Source organism: Xyrauchen texanus, chromosome 6 (assembly GCF_025860055.1).
Source record: "Xyrauchen texanus isolate HMW12.3.18 chromosome 6, RBS_HiC_50CHRs, whole genome shotgun sequence".
In the NCBI taxonomy this organism is placed as follows: domain Eukaryota; kingdom Metazoa; phylum Chordata; class Actinopteri; order Cypriniformes; family Catostomidae; genus Xyrauchen; species Xyrauchen texanus.
Window position 1 is genome coordinate 46,187,301 of NC_068281.1, and position 20,175 is coordinate 46,207,475.

Consider the following 20,175-nt stretch of genomic DNA (forward strand, 5'->3'; position numbering starts at 1 on the left):
TCTTTGTCAGTGGGCAAATATACTTTTTTCCCTCACTGTATATGGTAGCTTTGTGTCAGTGATTTAATTGCTGAAAATCTTCCTCTCTCTGAAAGCAGTCACATCTCATTCGAAAAGATACATCCAAACAGTGGACTGTCACAATCAGTCACAAGACATGCGAGAGCCAATGACATTTGACAACTGTTCCTCACACAAAACCATCATAAAGCATCAGAAGATCCAGAATACAGTGCATGAATACCATGGATTATATTTATGGTGCAATAATCATAATATAATAATATTGCAATGTAAATTATTACAACATTTTCAATTGAAATAGTATTGAAATTGAAAAAGAATTGAGTCCAGCATCAGAGGGAGGTATTTGTGGTGCAGACAAAAAGTTGCTATAGGGACAAATCATTATGAGAGTGTGTTGCACTGTGTTATCATTTTACAATGCTTTTTAACATGAGTTTGTAGATTAATGGATTGGGCAAAACTCTTCCCACATGAAGTGCAGTGGAATGGTTTCTCTCCAGTATGCACTCGCTCATGTGCTTTCAGGATTCCTGAGCGAGCAAAACTCTTTTCACAATATGAACACTTGTAAGGTTTTTCTCCAGTATGGATTCTTTCATGTGATTTCAGTTGCCCTGACTGAGCAAAACTCTTTCCACAGTGTGAACAATTGTAAGGTTTTTCTCCATCATGGGTTCTTTGGTGCCTTTTTAATTCACCGACTCTGGTAAAGGCTTTCCCACACTCTGAGCAAACATGAGCTTTCACACCAGTATGTGATACCTGGTGATCTTTTAAATTGTTCAACTGTGAAAAACACTTTCCACAAATAGAACACAGGTAAGGCTTTTCGTTTGCGTGAGATTTCAGGTGCATCTTTAGATTTGTTGCCAATGTAAAATTTTTGCCACACTTATCACAGTTAAAGGGCTTAAATCCAGAGTGAGAGCGCAGATGAATTGTGAGATTGCTTGAATGTCTGAAACTCTTTCCACACTGAGTGCATGTGAAAGGCCTCTCTCCTGTGTGAATTCTCATGTGGCAGTTAAGGTTTCCTTTATCGGTGAAACTCATTCCACACTGAGTGCATGTGAAAGGCTTCTCTCCAGAGTGAATTCTCACATGATTATTAAAATGTGATTTATTTGTAAAACTCTTTCCACACTCATGGCAGGAAAATGTTTTTTTTGCTCCAGTTCTTTTTCGCAATTGATTCTTTTCAGTCTGTGAACTAGTATGAGGCTTCTGATCCTGATCTTTCTCCTCCACTTCATTCAATCCTTGACTTTCCTCTTTCACTTCCATCAACTCTAAAATAAACATAAATTGTCTAAATCAATTAAAGGGCAACAGATGTGAAATGGAAAGCAAGTTAAAACGAACCCCAGTTTAAATGGTAGAAATAAACAGATGTCAAGACTTTTGATCGCATTGCTTCCATTTAATTGGCTGATAACAGCAGCAAGATGAAATGCTCAATGTTTTTTATATCACAGTTATTATTTATTAACAAATCTTGCAGCCCTGGCTACTTGGATATTCAAATTTTTGAGCAGGTGTAAATAATAAAAGTCACCCATGAGTGTATTTTACCTACCCTTTTGTTCCTCAATATCTTCATTTGTCATTCCACATGGTTCTGGATCACTCATGTGCTCGCTCTCCTCTTCAGAGCTCTGCCGGAATAGTGCCAGCATTTGAACAGGTGTGTAACTGGTGAACTGCTGTGGGAGGGGTTTCAATGAAGGTGTGGTTTGTGATTGCTGCAAGGATGTGAATTGATAAGTTAGTAAGCCATTTACAGTCAGCCCATTAACCCCACTATCAGAGCACACTTAAGACACCCTGTAACTGAGAACAACAATGCCCAACCAAGAAGCTAGTAAAAACCAGACCATATTTCATTTTCATCGACAATGTCGCACCACCTGACATTTGGTCACACCACATGATGTTTTTAGAATTTAGTCAAATTTACAGGCAAATTAATTGGCCACCTCAGCAAAACACAAGGTCTGCCATGATAGAGTCTATGGCTGTGTCTCGTTTCGAAGGCTGCGTGCTGGATAGGACGCATCCTTTGAAGGCTGCAGTATACTGCTTTGAGTGAGAAGGGAACAAAGTCCCTCTGGAAGGGAATGTATGAGGTGCATTTTAGGAGTTATAATGATGTAAACAGAAAATAAAATATTATATATTAATATGATTATACACATTATACCTGCCTTGGCGCAACACAGACTTAAAAGGCCTAATCTTGCTTCCACAGTTCTATCAAATTTTAGACCCATTTCCAACCTCTCTTTTATATCAAAAGTAGTTCTCCACCAACTTCAGAGTTTCTTGGTTGAAAACAAGGTCTTTGATACATTTCAATCAGGATTTAAGAAATGTCATTCTACTGAGTCAGCTCTCTTAAAAGTTTTAAATAATGTTTTATTAGCCACCGACTCCGGAGATTCTGTAGCGCTAGTGCTGTTATATCTGACTGCAGCTTTTGATACTGTGGATCATAATGTTCTTTTATCTCGCCTTGAACAGGTTGTGGGCATAAATGGTTCTGCCTTAAGTTGGTTCCAATCATTCCTTACAAACAGGAGTTTTTCAGTCAATATAGGCCAATTCTACTCTGAGTCTGTTCCTTTGACTTGCGGGATCCCCCAAGGTTCTACTCTAGCTCCAATACTGTTCTCACTCTATATGCTACCACTTGGTTCTATTTTTAATAAACAGGGCATGTTATACCGCTGTTATGCTGACGACACACAAATGTATCTTCCGTTGACTAAAATTAGCAGTTTAGACACCTTGGTAGCTTGCTTTGTGGATGTTAAAGCATGGATGTCTTTAAAAAAAAATTATGTTTAAACGAGTCAAAAACAGAGATTGAAGTATTTGCTTCATTTAACATCAAGAGTAATGGCAATTTAAATTTTGATGTCCTAACACCCTATGTTAAGCCCTACGTAAAAAATCTAGAAGTCCTTTTGGACAGTGTTCTAAAACTTGATAGACAAGTTAACCAGGTTGTTAAAGCTAGTTTTTATCAATTGCGAGCCTTAGCAAAAATTTAATATTTTCTCTCATTTGAGAATTTTGAAAGGGTGATTTCATTTCCACTAGGCTTGATTACTGCAACTCTCTATACCTGGGAATTAGCCATTCTTTTTTAGGTCGCATTCAGATGGTTAAAAACGAGTTTCTCCTGCTCGAAAGCAGGAACATATTATACCTATTTTACGGTCTTTGCATTGGTTACCTGTTCACTATAGAATTGATTTTAAAGTGCTCATATTGGTTTTTAAGTCTAGAAACGGTTTAACACCCTCATATCTCTCTGACCTGTTGATAGATCACCACCCAGTGAGAGCTCTCAGGTCCGCCGATCAAAGCCTTTTGGTGGTTCCAAAATCAAAGTTAAAGTCTAGGGGCGATCAGGCATTTGCAGTGGGTCGCATTCGAAGGCTGCATTTGAAATGTCCTCCTCTCTTTTCTGAAACGAGATAGACTCGATGACGTATGCGGCTGACAAATGCAACCTCCGAAGGACTCAGCTTTCCAAATGAGATACAGCCAATTTATAGTCTGACTACTATGGCTATGTTTACATGTCACAAAAAAATCAGATTTTTTTACTCACATCTGTCACAGATCAGATATTGTTGCACGAGATCTGATTTTTTTTTTCAATGTGGTTTTAAATCAGATACATGTCTGATATCTGGACATCTGAACTAAGTCTAAACAGGCATATCCGACTACCCTTGGCTTTTCTTAAAAAAGTGTGTCCTTATGAAGCGGACGTGCCTGTAGGCACTCGCACAAAAACTCAAACCGTTTCACTACCTATCATCAAATGTGTGGACTTGGTCCCACCACTCCTGACTTCTAGCCCTATTTGGATGGGATTCGTTTAACATGGGGTCATGGGCAGGGCTTAATTTGTGCCGGAACAAGCCGGATCCGGTACCTCCGAATTTAGATCCAGCACCTGTTTTGTGGGATCCCCCATCTCATGCCTCACTGAAAGAAATTCATGCTGACCTGTAGCCTATATATGTCACATTTTTTAATTGGAGATGCGGAACGATGGCGAAAAGACACCTTAAATTACTGGATTATTTTAGACAGGGCCCAATGTCTAAAACCAAACAAACAAGAGTAATTATAGATCCCACTGATAGCAATGGTTCAAGTTCATCGGCTAATGATGTTAACACAGAGCAAGAAACAACCTGCGAGGAACAGAGCAAGTCGACAACTGCAGAGAGCTCTGGCGGGATGGGGTAAGAAGCATGTGGAGGTGAGCAGAAACACTGGAGAAGGTCAAAGAATGGGGCAATATGGACCGAAGCGGAGTTTAAAACAAAAAATACTTTTCATGGAGGGGTCGCATCTGGGCTGCGCTGTTTGCCAAAAGGTTGGAAGCCTGGGTCCCGAAAAATCGACAGGGATGAAATTGGCCAAAGAGTGGGTGACATGCTCTGTAATGTCTTCTGCCACAGATCTTAAAAAACAACAGAGGGCACTTAGGAAAAATGTTTTTGAACATTCTCAGACGAAGGCACACACTGCAGCACTTAGAATTCTCGAAAAGGCAAAAGAAGACTTGTTTCAAAAAACAATAATAAATAACCTATCCGATGAAGTGAACACTACTGCAAGAATTTTGCGAACAGCCTACAAGGAAGCAAATGCTACATACGCTGCTACAAGCAGCGTATGGCTTCGAGAGTGAAATTGATTGCCAGGAGTTAAATGGTCTCGACATGGGAAGAATTCTGCAATCTGTAAGGTATGGCGGAGGATCAGTGGCCTCAGCAGATCCATGAATAAGAAAACCCACTTTTAAAAAACCCCTCTAATCACTGAAATAGCGCCAACCAGTCTCCACAAGCACAATAAATGTATTGACAAAGAGACAAGGAACTATTGACAGAGGATCCTCGTGGTGTTTTCTAAAATCCCCCGCACATGTGATACTCTGTGTTTCACCATGTGAGAAAAGGGCACGTGAAAAGTTGGCAACAGAGAATGTGTGTGTTTTTCAGTTAAACCTAGAAATGCATATTTTTAAAGAAATATGTTTTAATCCCCGTATGTTTTGTGTGTCTGGTGTTAGATCAAAACTAGTAGAATTGTTTTCATTTGTGTAGAAAGCTCTGAGGCTTGATATTTAATAGCCGAAGAGTGTATATTCCTTCTTGTGTGTACCAAATACACGTTTCTTGGTATCAAATTAAACCTTACGATTTGTCCTAGCTGAATTCGCATATAAGATCTCCGTAGAATGATATTACGCTATGTTTTACTATCTTTTGAGTCATTCAGCCCAAAATCTCTTACTGTCATAAACCCGGTCATAAACATGCAAATGAGCCTTGACAAAGGAATCATTCTCCTGTCCCAATGGAAGGAGAATTTTACGACCTCCAAAGGAATGTACAGAGATGGCCAACTCTCACTCAATACTTACTGAGAAGGAGAAATGAACCCTTTTTAATCCTATATATCCTATATATATCCCTGTGATAAAGGTATTAACATGTATCTAATGTTCCATCTCAGGATTTTCCTAAATGTTGTTGATCTATGTTTTCTTGCAAAATCTAATGGGTTAATGTTTCAGACTTTGCATACCATGGTTAACCGAAATCATATGTGTGGCATATTTGGTCTCTATAACTTGGTATTTTGAAGATTGAAATGACTGTGTACATGATATGTCGATAACAACAACATATTAGTATTACAAGAAGATTTTCTAGTTTCTTCATCGGCTACCACCCCTCTCAGAACAAAGGGCCATAAACCAAATTCCCGCCTGAAACTTCCACTCTTCTTATTGGTCGAGCCAATGAGAGGTGGGACACGTTTTCTAAGGGCATAAATTGCACCAACAACGGACCTTCGCGCTCTTATCTCTTAGCCCTCTCTTAGCCCCCTCTCTTAGCCCTCTCTTAGCTCTCTCGCTCTTGCTTCCTGCCTCTTCTGCTTTCTGGTCCTCTGAGCCTTGTGCTCTCTCACTCTCTTGCTGAATGATGCTGAACTAGAAGGCCCCAAGGACTCCCAAGCATGTGCCAGGCTACGGCCTTGTTTTTCCATTCACCAAAGATCAATCTGACTTCCACTGGTTCTCTCTCTCATCAAGACAACATCATCAAAGATCAACTGGAGCCTCAACAATTGCATCAGGACAGTTTAATTCAAATGGGACATGCAAGTATTAAACTTAGTCTCATTATTTGATACATTAAGTATCCTCACCCCTTTCTAAAAAGGGCGTGTCAGAACTAATATGATGGTTTGCTCAGGCTGTTGATCTGCTGAATTTCAAACAATGCTATAACTTCTTGCCTTCCTGTATTCTGCTTCAACCCTCTTTCCCTTGGTAAACTGTATGCATGTATGTATATGTATGTTAGAGTAGTTTAAATGTTTAGTCTAGTTAATAAAGTCTTGTTCATGTCACATGTAAAGTTGTCTGTGTCTCAAGCTCATATCTAAAGTCACTGATCATACATTTTGACTACTTGCTCTTAATACTTAGTAAGAAAGACATTTCCCTTGCCCTGGAAATGTGCATTTCTATTAATTAATTAATTAATTAATAACCAATATTGAGTGTTCACGGGATGAACCGAGTATTTGGTTGTAATGTTAATGTAGCTACATCAAGTTAACCCGATTAACTGATCCAAATATTCATGATCGATTATAACAAGTTATGATTGATAATTAATATTTCACAGAGCTGATTCGCTACAAATCTAATGTGGCATGTGCCAACATACAAAGCCATATTTCACTTGAAGAAATTATTTGGTCTCATGCTTAATGAAGCAACTCGCTTAAGCAGAAAGAGTGCTTTAATCATTTACATCAGATTTCAGCTGTCCGGCATGGAGTCACCTGAAAACATTTTTGTTGAACTTGTTGAACTAGAAGATAGTGCCCATGGATAGTGCCTTAGATGGTGTTAATTTTACCCAGGATTTTCTGTCTAAAACACTAATAGGACTTTCATGAGATGACGCATCAGTTATGCTCGGCTGCAAATCTGGAGTGGCAGCAAGACTTAAAACACTCTTTCCTAATATGAAAGTGTGGCACTGTTCAGCGCATCGACTGGTGCTCGCAGTTGGTAATACGATGAAATTATTGGGGGCAATAAATAATTTCAGGATTTTCATGGATAATCAAACAAGAACAGAATTGAGCTTAAACAATGTGCTGATGAATTAGACATTCAGTTGTGCAAAATTGTCCAGGTCTTGGACAACAGATGGGTTGCGTCGAGTTTTAGATCTGTCGAAGCTGTATGGAAAAATTATCCTGCCCTCTACAATCATTTCAGTCAGGCAGCGGAAGATTCTTTCCGTGATGGCGTTACTCGTGCGAGCTACAGTCTTGTTTTTGGAGCTCCAATGATAGCCCAGACAATTCTTGAACTGCATCATACACTAGGCGCTAAGCACTTGTCCTTGTACTGTTTTGTCCAAAATCTTGGCCTTGTGTATGATGCACTTCAAGAATTGTCTGAGCTATCATTGGAGCTCCAAAAACAAGACTGTAACATTACCGCGGCACATAGAGCTATTTGTTGCAAGGCAAGAGTGTTTGAGGCAATGTCTGAGAGACCAGGTCTTCATAGCCAAATCAGTCAAAATGCAGTTAATGACAGAATCTTCCAAGGTGTTCCTCTGCATTCAGGACGAAGAGAAGACGAACGTATGGATCAAAAGGTTTTTTGGGAGTCTGGTGAGAAGCCTGGAGAATCGCATGCTATCGTACTGAGGGGGAGAAGGGGACCGGATGGGTTACAGCAAACTCATCGAAGAGCTAAAAGTACTTTTTCCTGAATACTGGCCTCAGGATGCCGGAGCAACTTATGATGATAAAGAAGCCAAGTCACTTTGTCAACAGATTGGCATTGACAGCTCTCGATCTGCCATTCGGCTTTGAGGGAATATCGAGAGAATGGCAGTGAGGTCATCCCAGTGGGATTAAAAGACCTTCTGATTGCGGTCAACACTGTTCTGATTTCAAGTGCAGAGTGTGAGAGGAGTTTTTCTCAAATGAACTTAACTTGCAATGCCAACCAAGCATCTCTCCACACAATTTCATCGCTTCTATTTCTCTGCCTTGTTGGACCCCCACTATCTCAGTTTAAGCCAATTCCATACATGAAGTAATGGATTTCAAAAGGACACAGCACAGCAAAATACAACAGAAGCAAACCACGAAATAGAGAGACAGAGGAAAAAGCAATGTCTGTTTTATGGTCTATTTTAAACTAATAAAAGGAAAGGTAAGAGCGGCAACATAATCTTAATTTACTGTGGCATTGCTTGTTTATTACATTGTTTATTAATTTTTGGTTTGTTTTTCATGTGCACGCAGTAATAAAAGAAACTGATGCAAGCTGTTAATCACTTGAGTTGGTCTGCTAATGTGATTGCTCAAATGTTCCGTTACTTCTCCCTCCCCTAATCACTTGCCGGTTTGGTCACCCTGCTATGTTCTGGGACCTCGCAATTTGCAAATTAAGCACTGGTCATGGGGTAAGGTAATAATTACCAGAGCTTCTCAGTAATATTAATCGAGTGTTAATCGTTCATGTCAGTAATTTTACCAGACTTTTTCCAGACTGTGCGTTCCGTGCCAGTAAAAATTACAGCGTGATTCCTTACAATAAAACACCCTGTAAAAATAACCCCTATATTAATCCAGTTACCCATGTAAAAGAGAAACAAGCTTTTTTGCAGATAATGTGATTTGAGCAGATAGTGTGCAGGAAATTGTGTTAAGCACAGAGTTTCAGAACATAAAATTTCATAATGTGAAGGGATTGTCCATATTTTTATTTGAAGAGTGTAATACAAGATTACAGGCTTGTTAATGTCACCAGTTCTGTTGTATTTAGCCAGATATTCCAATAAAGTTTTCATCACAGACACAGTATATGATCTTGCTTAATATATCCTGCATAATTAATTAGCACAGTATAGGTCAGCTACATGTTACAGCAGTGTGTAAATGCTGTAGACACATCCATCTACTGTATGTGATTTTTAAAGACATCACTTATCCTGTTAATGGAAACTGACTAAATATTACAGATGTCTGCAGTAATAATTATTTTACGGACATACGGTATTCAGGAAAACTAATCTTGTCTGCAAAGCACTTTGGTAATGGTAAACACAGATATCATATGAGTTGTGTCTTTAGTGAATGTTAACAGTCGGAACAAAAAAATCAGATACAGTCAAAAGACTGGACCTGTGCATTAAGCCTTGCAGTGTAAACGCTGCCTAGATGTCAATGGCAGCATACTCACCAATAAGCTGGAGGTACTCTAGACAGACGCAGAAGAATGGTTGTCAGTTGTCATGTGGAGACCTAAGTTGGAATAAAAAAACAATTGAATTAAAACTGTTTTCTTTATAATTCCAAGAAAAATTATGTGCTATCATTATGTGCGATGGTAATGATCGCTAATTGCCATCATAAAGTGTAAAACCGCCTGACAGTGTGAATAGGACTAGTAATATTGACTGTGAGTGGCGAACATTTAAACAGTGATTCACGATGTATCTGAGAGCAGTTGGACTTGACAGGCAGTCAGAAGCACAGAAGATAGAATTGCAACTCACTGTTGCGTTTTTGGTATCTATGACATAGAAAGAGAGGTTACTGCGAGAAACCGACCTTACCTTATCTAAAGAGGTAAGGATATGCCATTCCAGTGAGTAGGCTCTTCAGCATGCAAAGACATTCAGTGAGAGCACAAATATCAAAAGGAGTTCAATCAAGGTAAGACTGAATGGTTTAATGTAAATAGTGTTGCACAGAAGTAGATGTCAGCTCTACAAATGAATGCAGCAATAATCTCACTCAAGCCAATTTGATCTGTGAGCTTGAACAATGAAAATAAAGCCACATATTAATCAGAGAGCTGTCCAGCTCAAAGCATACAACGGGCAGAACAATAAAATAAAAAATAAATGTCATCACAAAGTAAAAATTAAAAACAGAGAACTTTGCCTTCTACTTGAAGTAGTTCCTGGTGGCCATTACTCAGTGGTGGGTTAAAAGGCTTGTGAAAACCTAGGTCTTGTTAAAAGGGTTTATATAATTAATACCACCCAAGGCATAGAGCAGTGTAGATGATATACTTAAGCAGTTCCATGGCATCTTTAAAGGGTTTGGTGTTCACCTACAAGATACAGATGAAGGAAGACACACAGCCAGTAGTCCACACTCCCAGGTGGGTTCCAGCACCACTTCATGACAAACTGAATAAGAGCTAGAAAGAATTACATCATTGGGAGTCATAGAGAAAGTGGAAAAGCCTACAGAGTGGGTGAATTCCATGGTGAGCGTGAAAAACCAAATGGTATTTGTAAAGAGTCAATGGAAAGGAGGAGGCGAGAACCGGCTTTTCAATATAAATAATAGTTTAATATAAAACTTAAACAGAAGACACAAACACGCATGACGGACATGCCCGTAAACTATCTCTCTCCCCCGCACAATCCTCCGCAGTCGGCCTTTATCCCTCTCGGAGGCTTGATTAGCCTTATAAGGGACCGGGTGTGTATAGTCACGACCCGGCCCGCCCTCCGCTCTGCCACATTCCTCCCTCGTTCTCTCAGGCAGGGGAGCCCCCGGCATGACGTACACCCCCCCACCCTCTTTCCCTGGGGGAAGGCGTGCCCATAGCCCCGTCTGCCGGCAGGTCATCCCCGTCCACCTGGATGAAGGAGGGGACAAGGGGAGGGGAACAGAAATAATAAAAATGGGGGGGGGGGGTACTTCCTGTAACAGTGTAGTACCCCCCATTTAATTATTTCTGTTTCACTCCCCTTGTCCCATCCCTCGTCCAGGTAGATGGGGATGACCTGCCGGCAGACGGGGCAAGAGGAGGGCGGGGCCGGGTCGTGATCATACACACCCGGTCCCTTATCAGGCTAATCAAGCCTCCGAGAGTATTCTTTTGTGTGTGGACCCAAAATAATTAAATGCTAATTTCTAGAGGGAACATTATCAGATTCCAACAAGAGAAGAAATTCAGCTGAAACTACATGAGGATAGCTCATCAAGCACTATGTAACACAACTTTAGGCCGATATTCCTTCTTGAGGATGCCCTTCGAAGTTTCTTCATTTCCTAAAGTGTTCCACATGTTTATGGGGGCAGTGGTGGCTCAGTGGTTGAGGCTCAGGGTTATTAACCAGAAGGTTGGGGGTTCAAGCCCCAGAACCATCAAGATGCCACTGTTGGGCCCTTGAGCAAGGCACTTAACTCCAGGTTGTTCCGGGGGGATTGTCCCTGTAATAACTGCACTGTAAGTCGCTTTGGATAAAAGCGTCTGCCAAATGCATAAATGTAAATGTAAATGTGAACGATATTGTTCTATGGCAATGCACAATATATCAGTGCAATAAAAGGTTCACTAAAGTGTTACAGAGGGTTCCAAAATATGGACTGAAGATTAATAAGGAGTCAGTTCGGAGTGAAGGAAATTGCATTCCTTGGAAATAGGAAATAGGTCTGAAGGAGGTGTGGAACCAGACAAGAGTAAGATACAAGCAATCCTCAAAATGTCCAGACCCACGGACAAAAAGGCTGTACTAAGATTGAAGGGAATGATAAATTTAATCGGAAAATTCATACTAAACTTCAACAACGGAATGACTGCGAGAGGTTTTGCGTGACCAATGTGAGTTTTAAGTGGACTGACAACCATGAAAAAGAATGGGGAAAACTGAAGACTACACTCTGACTACAGAGCTTGTTCTGACATTCTTTGACCCATCCAGAAATACTAAGATATCCACATACGTGTCAAAAGAGTGATTGGGTGTGGTACTACTACAGGTGGAGGGGGAGAATTGGAGGCCAGTCGCATACAACTGAAGAACTATGACTCCATCTGAAAGGGGGATAATCAGAGGTCAGTCGCACACGCCTCAAGAATGATCACTCCATCTGAGAGGGAGAGAACTGGAGGCCAGTCACATACACCTCAAGAATGATCACTCCATCTGAGAGGGGGAGAAATGTTGTGAGAGGTGTTGCGTGGCCAATGCGAGTGCAAGTGGACTGACAACCATGAAAAAGAATGGGGATGACTGAAGACTCTTCTGACTATAAAGCTTGTACTGACATTCTTTGACTTATCCAGAAAGACTAAAATATCCACAGACATGCCCAAAGAGTGATTGGGTGAGGTACTACTACACAGGGAGGGAGAGAATTGGAGGCCAGTTGCATACGCCTCGAGAATGATGACTCCACCAAGAATTCAACAGCTGATGATGAAGTTTCATCGATGTGATTGCAAAATTATTTATACACCAGGAAAGTACATTACACAAGTACAAGTGCTGGCAGATGCCCTATCCAGGGCTACAAAACAGAGTGAAGCACACAAAGATAGCTCCACTGAGGCTGACATGAATCCCCATGTGAACATGGTCGCTGCAGCTCTTCCAGTAACAAACATGAAGTTCAAGCAGATTGCAGCTGAAACAGCTCAGGACAAAAGTCTATAAATGGTCATCACACATCTGAATGAGGACTGGCCTAGAGGGCTATGTCGGCAGTACTACAACATAAGAACAGAATTAAGTGTTGTCAATGGACTTCTACTGAGGCAGAACAGAATTAATATCCCTCAATCACTGCAAAAGGATACGCTAAAAAAACTGCATGAGGAGTAAATAGTAAAATGTTAAATGGTCTGCACTTATATAGCGCCTTTTTTAACCTTAGCGGTTACCAAAGCGCTTTACATTGTCCCATTCACCCATTCACACACACACTCAAACACCAATGACTGCAGAGCCTGCCATTGGGAGCAACTTGGGGGGTGTCTTGCCCAAGGACACTTCAGCATGTGGAGTCATGTGGGCCGGGAATTGAACCCTGCGATTAGTGGCCAAACCGCTCTACCACCTGAGCCACCTTGGGCAAGGGGCACCTTGGGAGGCCTTTCACAATAATTACATTATTGACTTATCGTATGATGGACATGATCACGATAATTTTTGCTGACCTTGATATTGTGTTTACATAACAATGAATGTGACCGGGGGCCTGGGTAGCTCAGCGAGTAAAGACACTGACTACCAGCCCTGGAGTCACGAGTTTGAATCCAGGGCATGCTGAGTGACTCCAGCCAGGTTTCCTAAGCAACCAAATTGGCTTGGTCCCTAGGAAGGGTAGAGTCACATGGGGTAACCTCTTCGAGGTCACTATAATGTGGTTCTCACTCTCGGTGGGACGCGTGGTGAGATTTGCATGTAGCGGAGAATAGCGTGAAGCCTCCACACGCGCTATGACTCCGGAGTAACGCGATCAACAAGCCATGTGAAAAGATGCCGCAGAGAATAGTGTGAAGCCTCCACATGTGCTATGACTCAGGAGTAACGCGATCAACAAGCCATGTGAAAAGATGCGCGGATTGGCATCTCAGATGCGGAGGCAACTGAGATTCGTCCTCTGCCACCCAGATTGAGGTGAGTCACTATGCCACCATGAGGACATAGAGCACATTGGGAATTGGTCATTCCAAATTGGGGAGAAAAAAAAAAGAAAGAATGAAAGTCACCAACATTTTAGCCAGTCACACTGTTTCTGTCCTCTCGTCTGCAATCTGTGTCATAGGCGGGGCTCAAGCAGCTTCTCCACACACACAGAGCGAACAGCAACAGCTGAAGATAACATGTTACTCGAGGCTAATACGTATTTAAATAAGAGTTTTTCCAGACGACTGCATAAATCCGACCAGAAATTTTGAAGAATAAGTCCAAATGGGCTTGGTTTCAAAGGCGCATTCCACAGCTCTGGTGTGGGAACATTTTGGTTTTCAGCCGAATGAGAGACGAGAGCCTATTAATGTGAATAAGCCAGTAATTCTACTTTTTTTTAAAACATCGGCAACGAAAAGTGGGAATCCATCTAACCTAAAAGCTCGTCTAAAAACATAACCATCCCATCCTGCTCTACTTGTTGTTCCTATCTAACTTGTAGCTAATATGTTGTTACTTTGCACTTTTTGTAAACAAAGGTCCTAACCATTGAGAAACTGGATTGGCAGTATATTGCCTGCTAAGGAATTAATGACTTGTAATTAATGACTTCTTTGGCAGCCAAAGAAACCCAAGATTATCACAGACCCACCAGATGAACCATGACAAAGTTGGGAATGATCTGTTCCTCCTGGATAGAAAGAATGATCTGCTCATGACAGATTACTCATCAAACTATCCAGAGATGGCACTGCTCCCCAATGCACTTGCTTACTGTGTGAATAAACATATTAAATCAATCTTTGAGAGACATAGAATCCCACAGATTATATGCTTTGACAATGGATTGTGCTACAGTTGCAAAGAATTCCAGAACTTTGCAGAGGATTATGATTTCCAACATGTGTCCTCCAACCCAATGTATCCCCAGTCAAATGGGAAAGCAGAGAAGGGAGTACACATTGTCAAACAACAACTCAAGAAAGCAGCCGGCAGTGCATCAGACCTCTATTTAGCATTGCTGAATAACCAAGCTTCTCCACTCGAGCATGGCTTGTCTCCTGGAAAGATATTGATTTGATGTATATTACACACTACCCTTCCCTACTCAACAAAACCAAACAACAACAGAGACCTGAAATAAAAACAAAAGCATCAGAAAAGTAGACAAAAAGCAAACTGTGACAAAATATACAGAAGCCTGAAAACTCTTTCTAGAAATGACACGGTTAGACTTGAATCATCAATTGTACTGTACAACACCTGAAACAGGAAGACCACACAAGAGACAGTGCCAGTAGAAACATCTCTAGTTTTTACAGTATTTCATTTAATTGTGTTGCAAATTTTTCATAATTACAACCGAAATTCTGAGAAAGTTGGGACAGTATGGAAACAACTAGGAGGGATTCGTAAATTCTATTCATCCAGTGCTATATTGAAAGCACTACAACACCACATTATTTGTTGTTTTACCTTGTCAATTGATTTTCTATTAAAAGGTGATGCAATCGTGTTGTAGTGTTTAACAAGCCTCCAAAACAGCCTTTTTCATCAAGAGCAAGGATGGGTCGAGGCTCACTGTGGCAGCGGGGGCATGGCCAAGCGTCCAGCGCTTTGAGAACAATGTTCCCTAAAGACAAATTGTATAGTTTTTGAGCATTTCACCCTCTACAGTGCACAATTTAATTAAAACATTCAAGGAATCCAGTCAAATCTCAGTATATAAAGCAGGGCTCCAGACAAAAAAAAATGCCTTTGGAGACACTGGATCCTAAACTGAAACATCAAGGAGCCTAATGGCTGTTTTTAGTCTCCAAATCAAAGAATTGCTCGATTTAGATTGCTGTTCAGAAACAAGATAGAAAGCAGAAGAAAAGTAAGAAAAAGTTGATAACCCATTAATCTGAGGTTTAATAAACAGTACACATAGTGGAGAAGATAAGTTTGAATTCCCTTTTGTCTCATGAATGTTCACACCCCTTTCATAATTTATACAAATATAAGAGATAATTTTTTATATATTTAGTATTACCCTTCAGAATCTACATTACAGATAATTATATATAGTATGCATATAGTAGTGTGTTGTCTTCTTGAGCATCAATGAATATTTGTACCTTGATTGGCTTGATTTGGAACTGATTGTGGACTACCGGCGGACTAGGAAGGGACACACACACACTCCCATCTACATTGATGGGGATGAAGTGGAGAGTGTGACAAGCTTCAAGTTCCTGGGAATCCATATCTCTGAGGATCTTTCCTGGACCTACAACACCTCCACTCTGATCAAAAAGGCGCAACAGCGCCATTACTTCCTTAAGAAGCTAAGGAAAGCTCAACTGTCCCTCCACATCCTGCTGAACTTTTACCGCTGCACTATTGAAAGTGTCTTAACAAACCTCATCACAGTGTGATATGGCAACTGCACTGCCCGATACATCACTGGTGTTCAGCAACACTCCATCAAAGACATTCACGACAAACGCTGCCTAAGGAGGGTGAGAAACATTATCAAAGACACCTCTCACCCCAACCACGGTCTGTTTACTCCTCTCCCATCTGGGAGACGCTATAGGAGTCTTCACTGTCGCACCAGCAGACTCAGGAACCGTTTCTTTCCCTCAGCTCTCAGCTTACTGAACCCTAAACTCTGGTGCTGAACACTACATCCCACTCGGACTACATATTTGTATTTTTTTACTAATTTATATATATATATATATATATATATATATATATATATACAGTGAGGAAAATAAGTATTTGAACACCCTGCTATTTTGCAAGTTCTCCCACTTAGAAATCATGGAGGGGTCTGAAATTGTCACCGTAGGTGCATGTCCACTGTGAGAGACATAATCTAAAAAAAATCCAGAAATCACAATATATGATTTTTTAACTATTTATTTGTATGATACAGCTGCAAATAAGTATTTGAACACCTGAGAAAATCAATGTTAATATTTGGTACAGTAGCCTTTGTTTGCAATTACAGAGGTCAAACGTTTCCTGTAGTTTTTCACCAGGTTTGCACACACTGCAGGAGGGATTTTGGCCCACTCCTCCACACAGATCTTCTCTAGATCAGTCAGGTTTCTGGGCTGTCGCTGAGAAACACAGAGTTTGAGCTCCTCCAAAGATTCTCTATTGGGTTTAGGTCTGGAGACTGGCTAGGCCACCAGAACCTTGATATGCTTCTTACAGAGCCACTCCTTGGTTATCCTGGCTGTGTGCTTCGGGTATTTGTCATGTTGGAAGACCCAGCCTCGACCCATCTTCAATGCTCTAACTGAGGGAAGGAGGTTGTTCCCCAAAATCTCGCAATACATGGCCCCGGTCATCCTCTCCTTAATACAGTGCAGTCAGCCCTGTCCCATGTGCAGAAAAACACCCCCAAAGCATGATGCTACCACCCCCATGCTTCACAGTAGGGATGGTGTTCTTGGGATGGTACTCATCATTCTTCTTCCTCCAAACACGGTTAGTGGAATTATGACCAAAAAGTTCTATTTTGGTCTCATCTGACCACATGACTTTCTCTCATGACTCCTCTGGATCATCCAAATGGTCATTGGCAAACTTAAGATGGGCCTTGACATGTGCTGGTTTAAGCAGGGGAACCTTCCGTGCCATGCATGATTTCAAACCATGACGTCTTAGTGTATTACCAACAGTAACCTTGGAAACGGTGGTCCCAGCTCTTTTCAGGTCATTGACCACCTCCTCCCCTGTAGTTCTGGGCTGATTTCTCACCTTTCTTAGGATCATTGAGACCCCACGAGGTGAGATCTTGCATGGAGCCCCAGTCCGAGGGAGATTGACAGTCATGTTTAGCTTCTTCCATTTTCTAATTATTGCTCCAACAGTGGACCTTTTTTCACCAAGCTGCTTGGCAATTTCCCGTAGCCCTTTCCAGCCTTGTGGAGGTGTACAATTTTGTCTCTAGTGTCTTTGGACAGCTCTTTGGTCTTGGCCATGTTAGTAGTTGGATTCTTACTGATTGTATGGGGTGGACAGGTGTCTTTATGCAGCTATCGACCTCAAACAGGTGCATCTAATTTAGGATAATAAATGGAGTGGAGGTGGACATTTTAAAGGCAGACTAACAGGTCTTTGAGGATCAGAATTCTAGATGATAGACAGGTGTTCAAATACTTATTTGCAGCTGTATCATACAAATAAATAGTTAAAAAATCATATATTGTGATTTCTGGATTTTTTTTTAGATTATGTCTCTCACAGTGGACATGCACCTATGATGACAATTTCAGACCCCTCCATGATTTCTAAGTGGGAGAACTTGCAAAATAGCAGGGTGTTCAAATACTTATTTTCCTCACTGTATATATATATATATATATATATTTTTTTTTTTTTTTCAGCACATTTCCTTGCACATTTCTTCGCATATAACTTTCTACCTCCTGATGCCACTTGCACTGTAATGGTCACCGGACAGATAAATATATTTACACTTAAAATTTGGCGAACAGTTCAAACCAGTCTGGCCATTCTCTTGTTATGGTGGCAAAAAAACAAAACATCCAGTGAGCAGCAGTTCTGCGAATGGAAACGCTTTGTTGATGAGAGAGGTCAACAGAGAATGGCCAGACTGGTTTGAACGGACAAAGTCTACAGTAACTCAGATAATCGCTCTGTAGAACTGTGGTGAGAGGAATATAATCTCAGAATGCTGTTTTGGCGGCACGAGGGGGACCTACACAATATTAGGCAGGTGGTATTAATGTTGTGGCTGATCGGTATAAATATAAACAATAAAATTCACATGGCTTTTAATATGGCACAGGGTGAATAGAACTTACAAATCCATCCTTTCTGTATTTATTAGCATGCTCCACACTGTCCCAACTTTTTTGGCATTGAGGTTGTAGTTGGATTAACTTGTTTGTTCACAATTAAAGAAAAGAAGATGTCATGATATTTTTCTAGTCTGAGCACTAGATGTCAGTGGCAGCATACTCAACTATAAGCTGGAGGTACCAAGGAGCTCAATAATAGGGAGACACTAGTCTAGACAGCTGAAGAGGAGTTGTTTTCATTTGTCATGTGTGGTCCTAAGTTGGAATAAAAACACAAGTAAATTGAAACAGTTTCTTTATTGGTCCAAAAAACAAGTTAATAATTAAATTTATAATCAAATTTCAGATGTGAAAGTGAAACTACACATACACCACATGTGCCTTTCAGATGTTCAAGTGAAAGTGAAAGTGGAGATTTATAGTAAAGAAATGACATAACTATTGATCTGTTTCTCACCCACACCTATTATATTGCTTCTGAAGAAATGGATTTAAACACTAGTGTCTAATTAATTACTTTTATTTATCCTTCATGATTTTTGCTATAAAAGTCCTGGTCACCATTCACTTGCATTGTATGGACCTACAGAGCTGAGATAATTCTTCTAAAAATATTTGTTTGTGTTCTGCTGAAGGATAGTCAGACACATCTGGAGTGCTTTTCAAAAATAAAGCAAAATTTCAAAATTACCTTTTCTTGTTGGTCACACCACATGAAATAAAACCATTAAGCAACATTATTTTGTGTATTATGATGGAAATAATAATGCAAAAACATTGGATTTTTGTTTAGTCATACATAACAGTAAGGGAATCATACCAAATCTGAAAACAAGTTGAAATATATATAAAATGTTTAAGGAGAATTTATGCACAGCATGATGATTTATTACTTATAATGTGAAAACATTAGCTATATCTAAAAAGCCTAGAAAAGTAAAAGGTTGTTGCATGTATTTTAGTGATAGGAAATACATTTACATAGTACTTTTAAAAACATTATTTATCATTTTTAAAGTAAAAAAAAAAGCAGACAGATAAAATAAGGCGTCACGACATTTACTCATCTTAAAACATATTCAGCATTTATTTTCTTATATTGACATGACTTAAACCCAGTAGTAGCTTAATTGAATTAAAAATACAATATGTTGTCAGAATACGTAAATGTGTCTGAAACACTTTCACAATTCACATGACAGAACATTTCTGTAAATTCTACATTCACTTTTGTAAACAGCATCACGTCACCTGAAGAGCGCCAAACTGAGAACATCAAATAAAGCTGCAACTCTTAAAACTTGTTACACGTCAACAATGACAATACAACGATTATCATACTAACATCATGTCTTCTGACAACTGGAGTCTTCAATACATATTTCCACTTTGGGTCACAAATAAAACTTCAATAAATCAAATAATTTAGTTAACGAATCAGACAATACTGATGTGTTTTGCAAATTATTTGTGAGATGCATACCTGTAAGCCAGGAAAGAAAAGCAAGAGGAGCCAGACTCGATCTTCTCAACTGCTCTGTTTCTGAGGCATGCGCAGTAATGTCACGCTGCTTACATGTCATAATAGAAGTCCCTCACGCAAACGTGAATTTACCAAATTATACTTCATAAATAAATTATCATAAATGATAAACATAACTTTTTCATGTATACAATAATAAAAATAATAGCAAATAAAACTTTACAAAGAAAGAAAGAAAGAATATTTTTAGATTTTAAGAATCATGTGTATGGTTGTAGGCCTATGTATGTTCCTTATGCTTAGGTAATGCAAAGGTTTT

The 20,175-nt window shown here is 40.0% G+C and overlaps 1 protein-coding gene across 5 annotated transcripts; it reads right to left on the reverse strand.

Annotated features, from left to right (window-relative positions):
• LOC127644558 (oocyte zinc finger protein XlCOF26-like) lies at positions 1 to 19,921 on the reverse strand. 5 transcript variants are annotated; one of them, XM_052127774.1, is made up of 5 exons: positions 19,857 to 19,919; positions 18,539 to 18,628; positions 9,350 to 9,411; positions 1,604 to 1,769; positions 1 to 1,316 (listed from the first exon to the last, which is right to left on the reverse strand). In XM_052127774.1, the coding sequence occupies exons 4-5, from the start codon at positions 1,701 to 1,703 to the stop codon at positions 409 to 411; spliced, it is 1,008 nt and encodes a 335-aa protein (XP_051983734.1). In that variant the 5' UTR covers positions 1,704 to 1,769; positions 9,350 to 9,411; positions 18,539 to 18,628; positions 19,857 to 19,919; the 3' UTR covers positions 1 to 408. The 5 variants fall into 5 exon arrangements, with proteins under 5 accessions (XP_051983734.1, XP_051983733.1, XP_051983736.1 ...); XM_052127773.1 differs by lacking the exon at positions 18,539 to 18,628 and having other exon boundaries at positions 19,857 to 19,921; XM_052127776.1 differs by lacking the exons at positions 18,539 to 18,628; positions 19,857 to 19,919 and adding an exon at positions 15,024 to 15,067.
• Positions 19,922 to 20,175: the final 254 nt, after the last annotated feature.

Excerpts from the sequence above, each read along its gene's own strand:
- LOC127644558 (XM_052127773.1), bottom strand. The coding sequence starts at position 1,703 with ATGCTGGCACTATTCCGGCAGAGCTCTGAAGAGGAGAGCGAGCACATG. Across the intron at positions 1,317-1,603 it reads AGATATTGAGGAACAAAAGG|AGTTGATGGAAGTGAAAGAG; the intron begins GTAGGTAAAATA and ends TGTTTATTTTAG.